This window comes from Nanorana parkeri, unplaced genomic scaffold (assembly GCF_000935625.1).
Source record: "Nanorana parkeri isolate BGI_ZX_2015 unplaced genomic scaffold, ASM93562v1 scaffold74, whole genome shotgun sequence".
Classification (NCBI taxonomy): Eukaryota; Metazoa; Chordata; class Amphibia; order Anura; family Dicroglossidae; genus Nanorana; species Nanorana parkeri.
This window is the reverse complement of record NW_017306342.1, coordinates 2,503,453-2,515,303: the sequence shown is the minus strand read 5'-3', so window position 1 is coordinate 2,515,303 and position 11,851 is coordinate 2,503,453. Positions and strand designations below refer to the sequence as shown.

The window sequence follows — 11,851 nt, the reverse complement described above, 5'->3', positions numbered from 1 at the left end:
ATAGGAGAAGATTTAACAATTGCAAACCTGTTTTGTAAACGGGTGATTAATCAGTTAACAGCACATAAGGAAAAAGAGAAGATGGTAAGATCGCTATGCCTTGAGCAATTGTGAGCACAGTTTATTTATATATTATTGGTATTTATATAGTGCCAACAATTTATGCAGCACTTTACATAGTGTATATTCACATTAGTCCCTGTCCTCAAAGAGCTTATAATCTGAGGTCCCCATCTCGCATGCATACGCACAAGGGCCAATTTACCTACCAGCATGTCTTTGGAGTGTGGGAGGAAACTGGAGTACCTGGAGGAAACCCACACAAGCACAGGGAGGACATGCAAACTCCTTGCAGATAGTGACCTGGCCGGTTCAAACCAGGGACCCCCCAGTGCTACAAGGCAGAAGCGCTAACCACTACACCGCTGTTCTGCATCCTTGTGCAAACAAGTAGATGCTGTTAAAAATGTCGGATGCTGGGTTGGGGCGCAAAGTGTTGCAGGCGGCCGTTTGAGGGAATTTTTTTGTTTAGTTGGGTTTGTTGTTTCTGTTGACCCACCCCACTTTTTTGGTACTGCTCTGTGACGTCCCTACAGTACATGATCTCCGATCTGTTCCCTGTGTCCTTCAATGAACGGAGAGAAAAGGATTTTACGGTGAGTACCAAAATCCTATTTTTTTATTTTGTTGTATTGTAATTTTTACCAGAAAAACTACGCTGGGCAAAGGGAAATTTCTATGCTTGTGCAAATAAACTATGCCCCATGCTGGTTAATCTGCTTAACTTCCACTATAAAGCTGTAAACATATTAAACTGTGCCTAGTGGACAAAAAAGTGACAGCTAACCCTTACACTATATTGTGTAACAGTTTCATTTCATATTATCTGAATTGCACCAAGCACCACCACCCTTTCCACATACTCTAGCGTGGTGATGGTGAACCTATGGCACGAGGGCACGCAGAGGCCCCTCTGGTGGCACGTGAGCCTAGGTGCCGGTTGCAGGGGCCAGCACACTCCAGGTTCTCTACTGGGGTGCTCTGCGCAGGCCTCTGGTGTGACGTTAAGGTTTTAAAGAAGGCCGCCGCTAATGACAGACGCAATCTTTAAACCTGGCAGGTGCCCAGATCCTATTTAACATATCGCCGAACTAGCAATATATTAATTGAAAATTATCTCATGGTGGTCTAGTGGAGGATCAGTATGATCTGCATCTCTTGCTAACGTAGACCATACTTATCAGTCCCTCGTGGTGCCTCTGCTCACAGGCAGGAGCGATAAATATGGCCTGCATTACCCAGAGATGCAGATCACACTGATCCTCCACTGGACCACCAAGATAATCCCCAAGTGCCCCACTGGACCCCAGGGATGCAGCCCCCTCCCTGCAAAACAAGTAAGCACGAGAGAGGACAACTTTTTAAAATTATAACATTTTATTGTTCAACGTATGTGTGTGATGTGTTTTGCTTTTTTTAATGAGTGTGTGATGTGTGTGTTTTATTGAGTGTTTAAATGTTTCCCTATTTTGCGTAAGGCAGTGGTGCGGAACGTTTTTTTAAACCCCAGTGCCCAAACTGCAGTGCAATACCAAACTTATTTTCAGTGTTGGCACTTTGAGATAAATTGATTTTTGCGTTGCAGTTTGGGCACTATGGTTCAAAAACGTTAGCCATCACTCCTCTAGTGGATAAATTCTTTCATGACATTCAACCTCCTACCTTATCATAAGCCATGGTAGAAAAAATGGAAGCAGAAGTAACCATTCTTCACACTATTAAGTCCCCAGGCCCTGACTGTGTTTTTTTAGGCTTCTGTTATAAAAAGGTCTCAACTCGTGCTCCCCACCGCACTAACCTTTTCAACTGCGTCCGTAATCTTACTGATCTGCATTCTTCATCTTTAACGCTACTTGAAGCGGGAAAAGATTCTTTGGACCCGCACAATTATAGGCAAATCTTGCACCTTAATATTGACGTAAAAATATTAACAAAAATCTCAGCGACCAGAATTATTTTCTGTGTGTTTTTTGATTCATTAGAACCAGGCGGGGTTTGTCCCACATAGTCAGAAAACACTCACTGGAATGTTTGTATACATTTTCAGGAATGTAGACCTCTAAAATAACTGTAATTACAGTTATCTGGCTACACATTTATCTCTTCAAAGCATAATTATTCTGTAAAGACACCTTCCGCCTGACCCCAATGATAACATATAACTGTAGGCTACAGCCAAAGGTCTTGTGCTATTTTCTTTTTTTTTTGTGTGAAGTCCCTGTACTGTAATCGGTATTTTTAAATGTTTTAGGATGTTTGTTTTGTGTATGGTGTCTGATACTATTCTGTGTTATGTCTAAACATTTAGGAAATACAGCAGCAAAGGGCAGCACAGAAAATGACATTTGCATTTAATGCAATGAAGCCAAAATCTATCCCATACTCTCCAAGGTAATGAATTATATTGTAAAGCATAGTATCTGAAAATACATTTGTTTTCTGCATAAATGGACATCCTCTAATTGTCTGAAAATTTAATCACAGCTGATGGATACCTTCTACAGATGTACCTTGCTGATTCAGCATGGTTATTTTTTTTACTTGTGGTTATGCAAACGGTTAATATGTTTGGTGCCACAGCTGTGTATTTACATTAATGGCACTTATATTCTAACACAACAAGGGAGTAAAAACTGGTGTATGTAAATTTATGATGCTTATATTCTTACACAACAGGGAAGTGAATGCTGGAATTTTGTACAGCTTATTGTCTAATTTTATATAATTTGCCTCTTCAGAACTGCTTATCAGTGCTGTGCCGGGCACAACTCAACTTTGGCAAAGGCATAATCAACCTCCAGGCGCTGTTCTGACATTATTACTTATTTATAATGGAGACCACAGTGTTTGCTCTACGCTGTGCCTGCATTTTAAGTCAATTATAAATTACAAGCAGCAGTGTAGAGCCTTCTGTGTCCTAAGTGTTCTCTGCATATAGCTGCTGAGAACACTCATGAAAGAAAGAGAACTTGGGTACTTGACTTCACCAGGTCTTTCAACTGGGCTCTTTCTCCCCTCCTTTGAAAATAAATGGGGCTTTGCGTTCTATGGAATCCTGAAGTACTGTGCTTTATAAATGTGCTGCTGCTTTAAAAATTGTTCTTGTGCATTCATTTCTAATGACAAATTGGAATGATATCTTGTAATCAATTATAGTTGCATTATGCTCATGGAAACATTGTTTTTTATTCATGTAATATAACTGGTAAGCATATGATAATCTTTCTTTGTGTGGTAACGTAAACATCTTTAAGAGCATGGAATTTACTACAGAAATCTCACGTATGTGTGTTGCAGGTTTCTTGAAGTGTTCTTGCTATACTGCCATTCAGCTGGGCAGTGGTTTGCCATAGAAGAGTGTATGAACGGAGAATTCCGCAAATATAACAACAACAACGGAGATGAGATTGTCCCAACAAATATGTTGGAGGAAACCATGTTGGCTTTTAGTCATTGGACATTTGAATATACAAGAGGAGAGCTTCTAGTTCTAGACTTACAAGGTGAACATCTCTCCAAGCTTTGTTTTTTTTCTATTCTAAGTGGATTTGCTGTTTATGTTTTTAAACATTTGTACTGCCAAATTTAGGCATGGCTTCTAACGGGCTTAACACATGTGTTTTTAAAGGTGTTGGAGAGAATTTAACTGACCCATCAGTCATCAAGTCTGGAGAAAAAAGGCGAGTTGAAACCATTTCGTATTTTATTATAGAATTTTATCCATAAAATTGAATACATTGTGGACACTGTATATGTGCTACACATGCCCAAAAAACGTAATTGAAGCATACATGGCATGTGTAGTACTCCCTGTCCTTCGGCGTTTTCCCCCTCCTTGCACTTGCTGGCAATTCCCAGTTGTCAGAATAATACAGTAAACTCCCTATTGTCCAATGTTCAAGCAACCGTCTTATGTCTTCGATTTTTTTTATTTTTTGTTTGTGGCTTGGTGCAACTCTCAAGCAACAAGAAACTACAGTTATCCGGCACCTACCAATCCCCGTGGGTGCCGGGTAACTGGGAGTTTACTGTAGTTGGGAGTGAATGCATACATGTACCGTATTTTTCTGCCTATAAGAAACCCCTATGTATAAGACGCCCCCAACGTTTCTTACCCAAAATTAAGAAATCAATATTTTAAATGATATAATGCATCACACCTATCTCTGAGTCAATCAAGTTATGCTCCGCCATTACAGCTCTGGGCACTGGCTACACGCTCTCCCCAGCAACAGCTGACGTCGGGGACAAAAGATTTATGATCGCATTACAAGTGCCGATACCACTGCAAACTAGCCTCACGAGTGAAACTTCGGATTGCAGAGACAAGATAAGTTTTCCTCCAATCATAAATCTTTTGTACCTGACGTCAGCTGTTGCTGGGGAGAGCGGATTACATAGCCACTCTCCCCAACAACAGCTGATGTCCGGTACAAAAGATTTACGATTGGAGGAAAACTTATCTTGTCTCTGCAATCCGAAGTTTCACTCGTGAGGCTAGTTTGGAGTGGTATCGTCACTTTCGGGAGTGTCGCAACCGCGGTTCTCCTCTCGGCCCCCGTGTATAAGACGCCCCTCTTTTCTTAAACATTTTAATGACAAAGTAGCGTCTCGTACACGGAAAAATACGGTAATCGATGCTGCTGTCAAAGAAATATTGTCTGATACAGTGTTTATATACACTGTTCAGATGTGAGATAGAGATACAAAGTAACATTGTTACTTTTGTAACTACTGTTTTAGTTGCAGATCATATGGATGAGCTTTTATCTGCATACTGTATGTCCTTACCCTAAGCAGCCCTAAATAAATAGTTCTTCTTCCTGTTCCCTTCACTATGTTCCTGTTTTTTATTTTTTTGGTTTCTATTTTTCTACCAATTAATAATTAAACATTTAATTTGTATTCGTTTTGTTCTTTAATTTTTTTGTCATGTAAAAAGAATGCAAAATTGGGAAAGCATTTATTTTATTTGTAATTAACTTTGCAATACTTTGTACCAAAATCTTTAAAATGACAAAGGAATTACATTTTTTAAATTCAAATAAAAGAATAAAATGTACACTTATCTACAGTAACAATATTTTTTTTTAACTGAACACTGATCAAAGTGTGTTTTATTTTTTCCATTAGCATGTCGTAGTACACACTGTTATTGGTTTAACCCTTTCACTGCCAAGCCCTCCGAAAAAATTTTCAATTCAGCTGGCCAAGCCATTTTTGAAATTTTTCCCATTGATTTGATTTTCAACTGCTGCGTATCTAGCGTTTGTAAAAGACCCCCCAAACCATATATTTTCTGAAAGCGCAGGCCCGGTAAAATAAAAAGATGGTGATACTAAATTTGTAGGCCGTGCGATAATTGCGCAAATGTTTCTCAAATTAATATTAAACCGATAAAAATACACAATTCGATTGATAAAGCACACTAAAATCAGTATCCGTGCACAAAAAAAAAAATTTCTGACTAAATCTGAAAGATAAAACTGTATTGAGTTAATAAATAACAAATATTTGCAAATTTGTAATTGCGCCTTTTTGCGAAAAGTAAAAAAAATGAAGGCATGCAAAACTGTAAAAAAGCGACTTATGTTAAAAATTGTTCTTACGCTGTGTTGGTGTTGTGATAAAATGATACAGGCGTATATTTAATCCGCCGGCTCCGACAAGCTCTCATTGTAATGACAGCTGGTCCCGTCCAATAGAAAACAGTTGGGTGGAGCTAGCTGTCAATGCTAGCGCCGCCCAATCATTCTCTCTTTTTTTCTACTTTTTCTATTCTACTCGGTTATTTGCAAATTTGAAATTGCGCCTTTTTGCAAAAAGGTAGAAAAATTACAGTATGCACAACTGTAAATAAGCGGCTTATGGTAAAAATTGTTTTTACGCTGTGTTTGTGTTGTGATAAAATGATACAGGCATATATTTATTGCAACACAAAGATCACAACATATGGCAATGCGTCACAAAGCTTTGCCATGCGCTGCCACATGTGCATGGCGTACACCTCATTATGTGTATGTTATGTTGGGGGAGGGAGGGGTTGTGTTTTTTTTATTATTCAGCCTGTTCATTCATAACTGGGGACACATAGTACTATGTGTCCCCAGTTATTTACAAACACCGGAGTGATCAAACGATCACTCCAGTGTTTGCTCTGCACAGAGGGATCGTTAAATATCAATGATATTTAATCCTGAATTATGGCCGGCCGCCGCTCACCCCCCGCCGGCCAATTTTAATCGGATCCCCACTGCTACAGACCCTACAAGTGGGGGACAGCAGTGGGGATCCATGGAGTCTCTCATCCCTGCATTGAGCAGCTTCAGGCAGGGATGAGAGACTCCAGATGCCGTCGGCCGGCAGCAGCGGTGGGGGGGTGCGCCCGGTATTTTCGTTAACAGCGGTCATCAGCAGCTATTATTTTGAAGGGGACATTCTGCTGAACAGTTTTGCTATAAGCTTATGGTCGCTAAATCGACCATGAGCTTATAGCAGAACTGTAAATGCCACTGACGCAAGGCATACTGAGCTGGCCAGCCGGGAACACTTTTGTTCCGCCGTATGCCTTACGTCGGTGGCAGCAAAAGGGTTAAGGGTAGCTTTTCCTCATCCGTTTTGTACAATACTAAGCAGATATTGTTTATATGATGCATTAGTCATTTTCATTTCTTTGCATTTTTATACATATTTTGTAGTATGTTTGTTTATATTTGAATTTTAGAAGTGTGTATCGAACACATGAGTGTTTATCAAAGCATTAAGTTCACTGCACACTCAGATGCATGGTGTCTGCATCATGACATTGACAGTGTGGCACCAGTTCATCTATATGGCTCCTTCCAAACAGTTATGCTTATTAAAAGAAGCAAACCCAGCACAGGGTTATGAAAAGCACAAGTGCTTACGTCTTGTTCTTATGCCCGTTACCCATTTGAATTTAGGGGAAGATAATGAGTACTTGGGAAACTATAGGTATAAACTAAGAAATTATGCTTTTGTACAGTGTTATCGTGTATTTTCTGATACAACACCAAGACAGGGACTCTCCTTTTAGAAAGCTGGCCATGGGATTGCATGCTTCAATCTCTGAACAGTCCTACCCAGTTTACCAAATACTTTTTTCTAAATGCACACCCTTACTGCCTGTGCACATGTTAAAGTGGAGCCATGATAGCTTAGTTAAAATGGTCATTACCCCAAAATATAAATTTCCCCAAGGACTAGTTGGCTGGATTTGTCCTCTAGTACCCATAGACTTTATAATTCTAGATTGAAAGTCTGCCCTATCCTGTGACAGTGCTATAACACTGGCACTGGTTTATGGATACTGTTACGGTTAGCTTGTTCTCTTATGCTTGTAGAGAGTAAAATGTGTAGTATTTGCAGCATCACTTCCACTAACTAGCAGACGCAGTGGGTTTTTGTACAATCTTTGTAGCAAATGCCATTTTCAGGCTTGCACATCTTGCCATTTTCAGACTTGCATATCTGGACCAGTGCAGGTATTTTGTTGCTTTTAAGAAGTAAATCCTTGCTATATTATTGGTATTTTGGAGTGTCGTGAAAATCAGTAGACTATGATTATTTCTTCAATCTATGTATCCTTATGTCTGTAATTAAGCAGTACTATTTAATATTTGCATACTTGTTAAACTAGAACTTGCAAGAACTTATGTCTTGCATCTCTCTCTAGGTCATCAGACATGGTATTCGGACCAGCAAATTTAGGAGATGATGCCATCAAAAATTTCCGTGCTAAGCACCGCTGTAATTCCTGCTGTAGAAAGCTTAAGCTCCCAGGTAAGTGTATCTATCATTCATTATTAGGCTCTCATTGACCACAATATAGCAAATAAATAATTTCTTGCATTTTCCAGTGAAAAGTCATTGATTTGACACCCACATTCTGAAGTCTTTCTTTTGAAATTTTCTGTTCTAGGCCCAATACAAAATGTGTTTTTAGTAGGTCTCATCCAGTTGATCCTTCAGTGTGGCACTGTTCTAAGGAATCCTCCTTTTTATTGGCATTGAATCAGTAGGAGCAGACAAGATGGTGGTGTCGGCTGAACTGTCCATGCTCCAGCATCCTAATCCTTCTGTATGGTGGCAGAGGAAAGTAAATAACAGCCCTTTGCTGTTTTAGGGGGAATGTATATTATTTAAAAGTAGACCTGACTCATTCTCAGTATCTGACTAGAAATGACAGACTTTGAGTTAGCGTAAAGGGTGTTAAAAAAACAACACTTTCAGTTCGATATGAAATGGTTTCAAACACATGAAATTATTAAAAAAAGCCTAATTAGGCAATGAAAACCTAAAAGTTTTGCTTTTGTTAACCACCTCCCGTCCATGGCCGCTCCTGAACGGCCATGGACGTGAGTCTTGTAGGAGCAGGAGGGTGTCTTAAGACGTCCTGCAACTCCCTCCCCCCTCGGCCGTGGCACTCAGCGCGCACATGAGTGGGAAACTGTTAGCAATGTAAACAGCCAGCGATGGCTGTTTGCATTCAAGCGATCGGGCGCCCGATCGCTTGCAGTAGCTGCGGGTGTGCACCCCCCGCACCTCCGTCGTCGCCGCCTTGCTGCCGGTCCCGAGATCCACTGTGCCCGGTGCGGCTGGGACCGGCACAGTGACGCTGTCAGCGGAGATAAGTAGACTATCTCCCTTTTAATCTCATCTCGGTCCCCGAATGCAGGAAGTGAAGTATATTACATCACTTCCTGCATATAGTGTCACTCTCCAGTTACAGATGCCGGTGACAGGCTGATGAAGCAGACCTCTGCTTCATCAGCTTCTCTGTGTGTCGTAGCGGAAAAAGCTTTTAAAGCGTCGCCTATGGCCAATTTTGGGTGTGGTCGTTTTCTGCGATTTCACGGGAGCGCGCCATTTTAAAGCTTGATATGTTTGGTGTCTATTTACCCGACGGGACCCAGTCTTTTATATTTTACCAAAAAATTGGGGAGTTAAATGTTTCATTAAATTTCATAGTGAAACTGTTTGTTTTTGGTTTTTTTACAAAATTTTGGGTTTTTTGTTATATAGTAAAAAATAAACCCCCCAGTGGTGATTAAATACCACCACAGAAACCTCTATCTGTCCCCAAAAAAATGGTATAAAATATGTTTCAGTACAGCGTTGCATGACGGAATAAATGTCAAAGTACCGCAGCGCTGAATACTGAAAAATGGCCTGTCCAGGAAGGGGGCTTCAACACCCCGGTCAGCAAGTGATTAAAGTAACAATTTTACAAATATTTGATATGGGCACCATAGGTGGTTCACAAAACAACAGGTTGATGCATCGAAAGCTGCCATGTGCGCAGCGACATATCCACATCAATTTGTTGCTTTGTATACGTTTGCCAGTGTGCTGTATCTGATGTGTCTGCTGTCTGTACTTTGTTCTCCCATGAAGTATGCTCATCATATGTAATAAAACATATTTCCTATCACTGTGTTAAGGAGACTGGTTTCAGGCATATTAACTTCTGGAATGGGTGTTTGTCACTGGATGACCTGAACCTTAGTGTAACCCCAAATACTAGCTTTGAATTAAAGACAATATGTATACTATAATTGTGATAAATATTGATTAATCCCAGCGATAATAGTGGCAAAACTACCATCACATAAAATTCATACAGGAAAAGCTATGCCAAATTCCTGCATGCAATAATGAAGTGATCCAGTTTGGGTGATTAGAATTTTGTCCCTTCAGTTAAGCTTCCTCTGTGCTATTTCTTGTGGTTAATACTGGCCGAAACAAACTCTTTATGGTTTCTAATGGCAGAGCTGTTAAGAGGAGCTGAACTCTGAAGGGGTGCCCAAAAAACACAGGCAAGGGGGGCAATGGCCTTGTCACTAGTATTGCCTGTGGTGTCCCTGCGCCTGATCTTTTTCGACTACTGACTTACCATTTGTTTTGCGCTTTTCTCTGTTTGGAACATCTTGGTAGAGGTAGGGCTTTGTTTCCTCATGTCAAAGCCTCCAGCAAGGAGAACAGTGAGCAGTACATAGAGATATCACTCAAATCTTACTCTGAATCTCCTGACACTAGCAGTCAGAGGCAGCAGTAGATCACATGCTGCAGATATACAGATGTAAATTTGTAGGCAGCCTCTCATACCATGAAATGTACTGCTATTTTACAGTAATGATTCAAGACAAAAGGTACATTTTAAAAAGACCGTAACAAAGTACATTTTCACTTAAAGATCAAAGCCAGAAAAGTGCAATAGTACTGTGTAAATGAAGTAAGGCTAATTGATATTTGTTGTATGTATTTTTTTTTTTTAAGATTTGAAGAGGAATGACTACACCCCTGATAAAGTCATATTCCCTCAGGATGACCATACAGAGTCAACGAACGATCCTGATGATCCCACCAAAGAAACAAAACAGTCTATTCGCCTGATGCTGTAACTTGGAACTTACAAATTCATGATAATTCTCTCATCCTGGCTCAAGGAGATGAAGCTGGATTTTGCACATATGTGCGTGCTGCTAGAAGTCTTTTGTTTTTATTTTTTAGTATTTTTTCTTTTTAATTGCATTTTATAAAAGGACTTTTCCTTAAAGTTCCTGCCTTTGGTGTTAGCCCAGATGTTGGCAGTCTATCAGCCCAGAGTCTGTCTGCAGATTCAGAATGCCTTGTTGTTCATTAGCTGAGATGTCGCTGTGCTCCCACGCCTGTGCTAAGCCATACAGGAGGTGATCTGCCTGTGGTTAGGTCACAGAGCAGCCTTCTATTCTGCAAGGCCTTCTTGTGGAGTTTATGAAATATATACCAAGTTAACTTTTAGCTGTGTATACCTGCTATCTTTTATACATTTCAATTTTATTGATTCTTTAGTAAAGCCAAGATCAGCAGACAACTCTTGTAATATAACCGAAAGGGGAAAGTCGCCCCTTCTAGTTGCCTTGTAAAGAGAAGTGCTTTTTATCTTGTACATTATGCGTGCTTCAAAAGTTTTATCTTCCAAAGACCTCAATCTGTACAACATGTATATCAAATGAGAATGTACACAGTCTCTTATGGTTTTTATCATTGTATTTAAACCCCTGTACAAAGATATTTGTTATGTGGTACCTATTTTAATGAATGACTAAATTGTAAATTATGGGAGACTCGAATACAGTTTAGCCAATGAACTGTAACTTAATTATTCCTGATGAGAGAACGTTTATGTCCAGAGACTTTTGTTTGTTAGAGGTACTAAATGCAGGTTTTACCTGCAGAAGCTATATGAAGTTCTATACATTTTAAATCTGTAGTGTATCTTATAGATACAACACTTATTAAGGCACGAACAAATTAGCTGTTAAAATTTTTATGTTGCTGGGGAAAGATGAAATATACTGTATACCTTTTTATATATCATATACATCTTTAAAAACCTGAAATAAATTTATTCTTCACAAAGGTTTGTACAATGCTTTTTTTTGTATTTTATACATTCAGTATTCTATGGATGTAACAGTTATAAATGATACGTTCTGCGCTATTCTTTGTAGTCGAAAACATTTTTTTGTGACAAACACAGGAAGTTCATTCTTAGACTATTGGGTTATGCAGCTACCTTCAGGTGATTGGAACCAGGCAAATCATTCAAAAGCTGCAGGACAGCCCTGCTTAACTTCTCCCACTCCCAGACTGCCTTAGTTTTGCAGCAAGCAGTACAAAGTGGATCACAGAACACGGACAATAATTCTGTTTTCTTGACCGTACCTCTCAGGACATAGGGAGTTAATTCTTAGACCACTGGGATGTTCATTTTTTTTTTTGCTAG

At 39.7% G+C, this 11,851-nt stretch overlaps 1 protein-coding gene across 1 annotated transcript in view; it reads left to right on the top strand.

The window, feature by feature from the left end:
• TRPM7 (transient receptor potential cation channel subfamily M member 7) overlaps positions 1-11,479 on the top strand; it is a 115,761-nt gene extending 104,282 nt beyond the window's left edge. Inside the window, exons 36-40 of the mRNA XM_018576705.1 lie at positions 2,369-2,451; positions 3,358-3,563; positions 3,689-3,740; positions 7,757-7,863; positions 10,360-11,479. Of these exons, the coding sequence (XP_018432207.1) occupies positions 2,369-2,451; positions 3,358-3,563; positions 3,689-3,740; positions 7,757-7,863; positions 10,360-10,484 (573 nt within the window). The 3' untranslated portion in view covers positions 10,485-11,479. The remainder of the gene's footprint in view (positions 1-2,368; positions 2,452-3,357; positions 3,564-3,688; positions 3,741-7,756; positions 7,864-10,359) is intronic.
• The last annotated feature ends 372 nt before the right edge of the window (positions 11,480-11,851 follow it).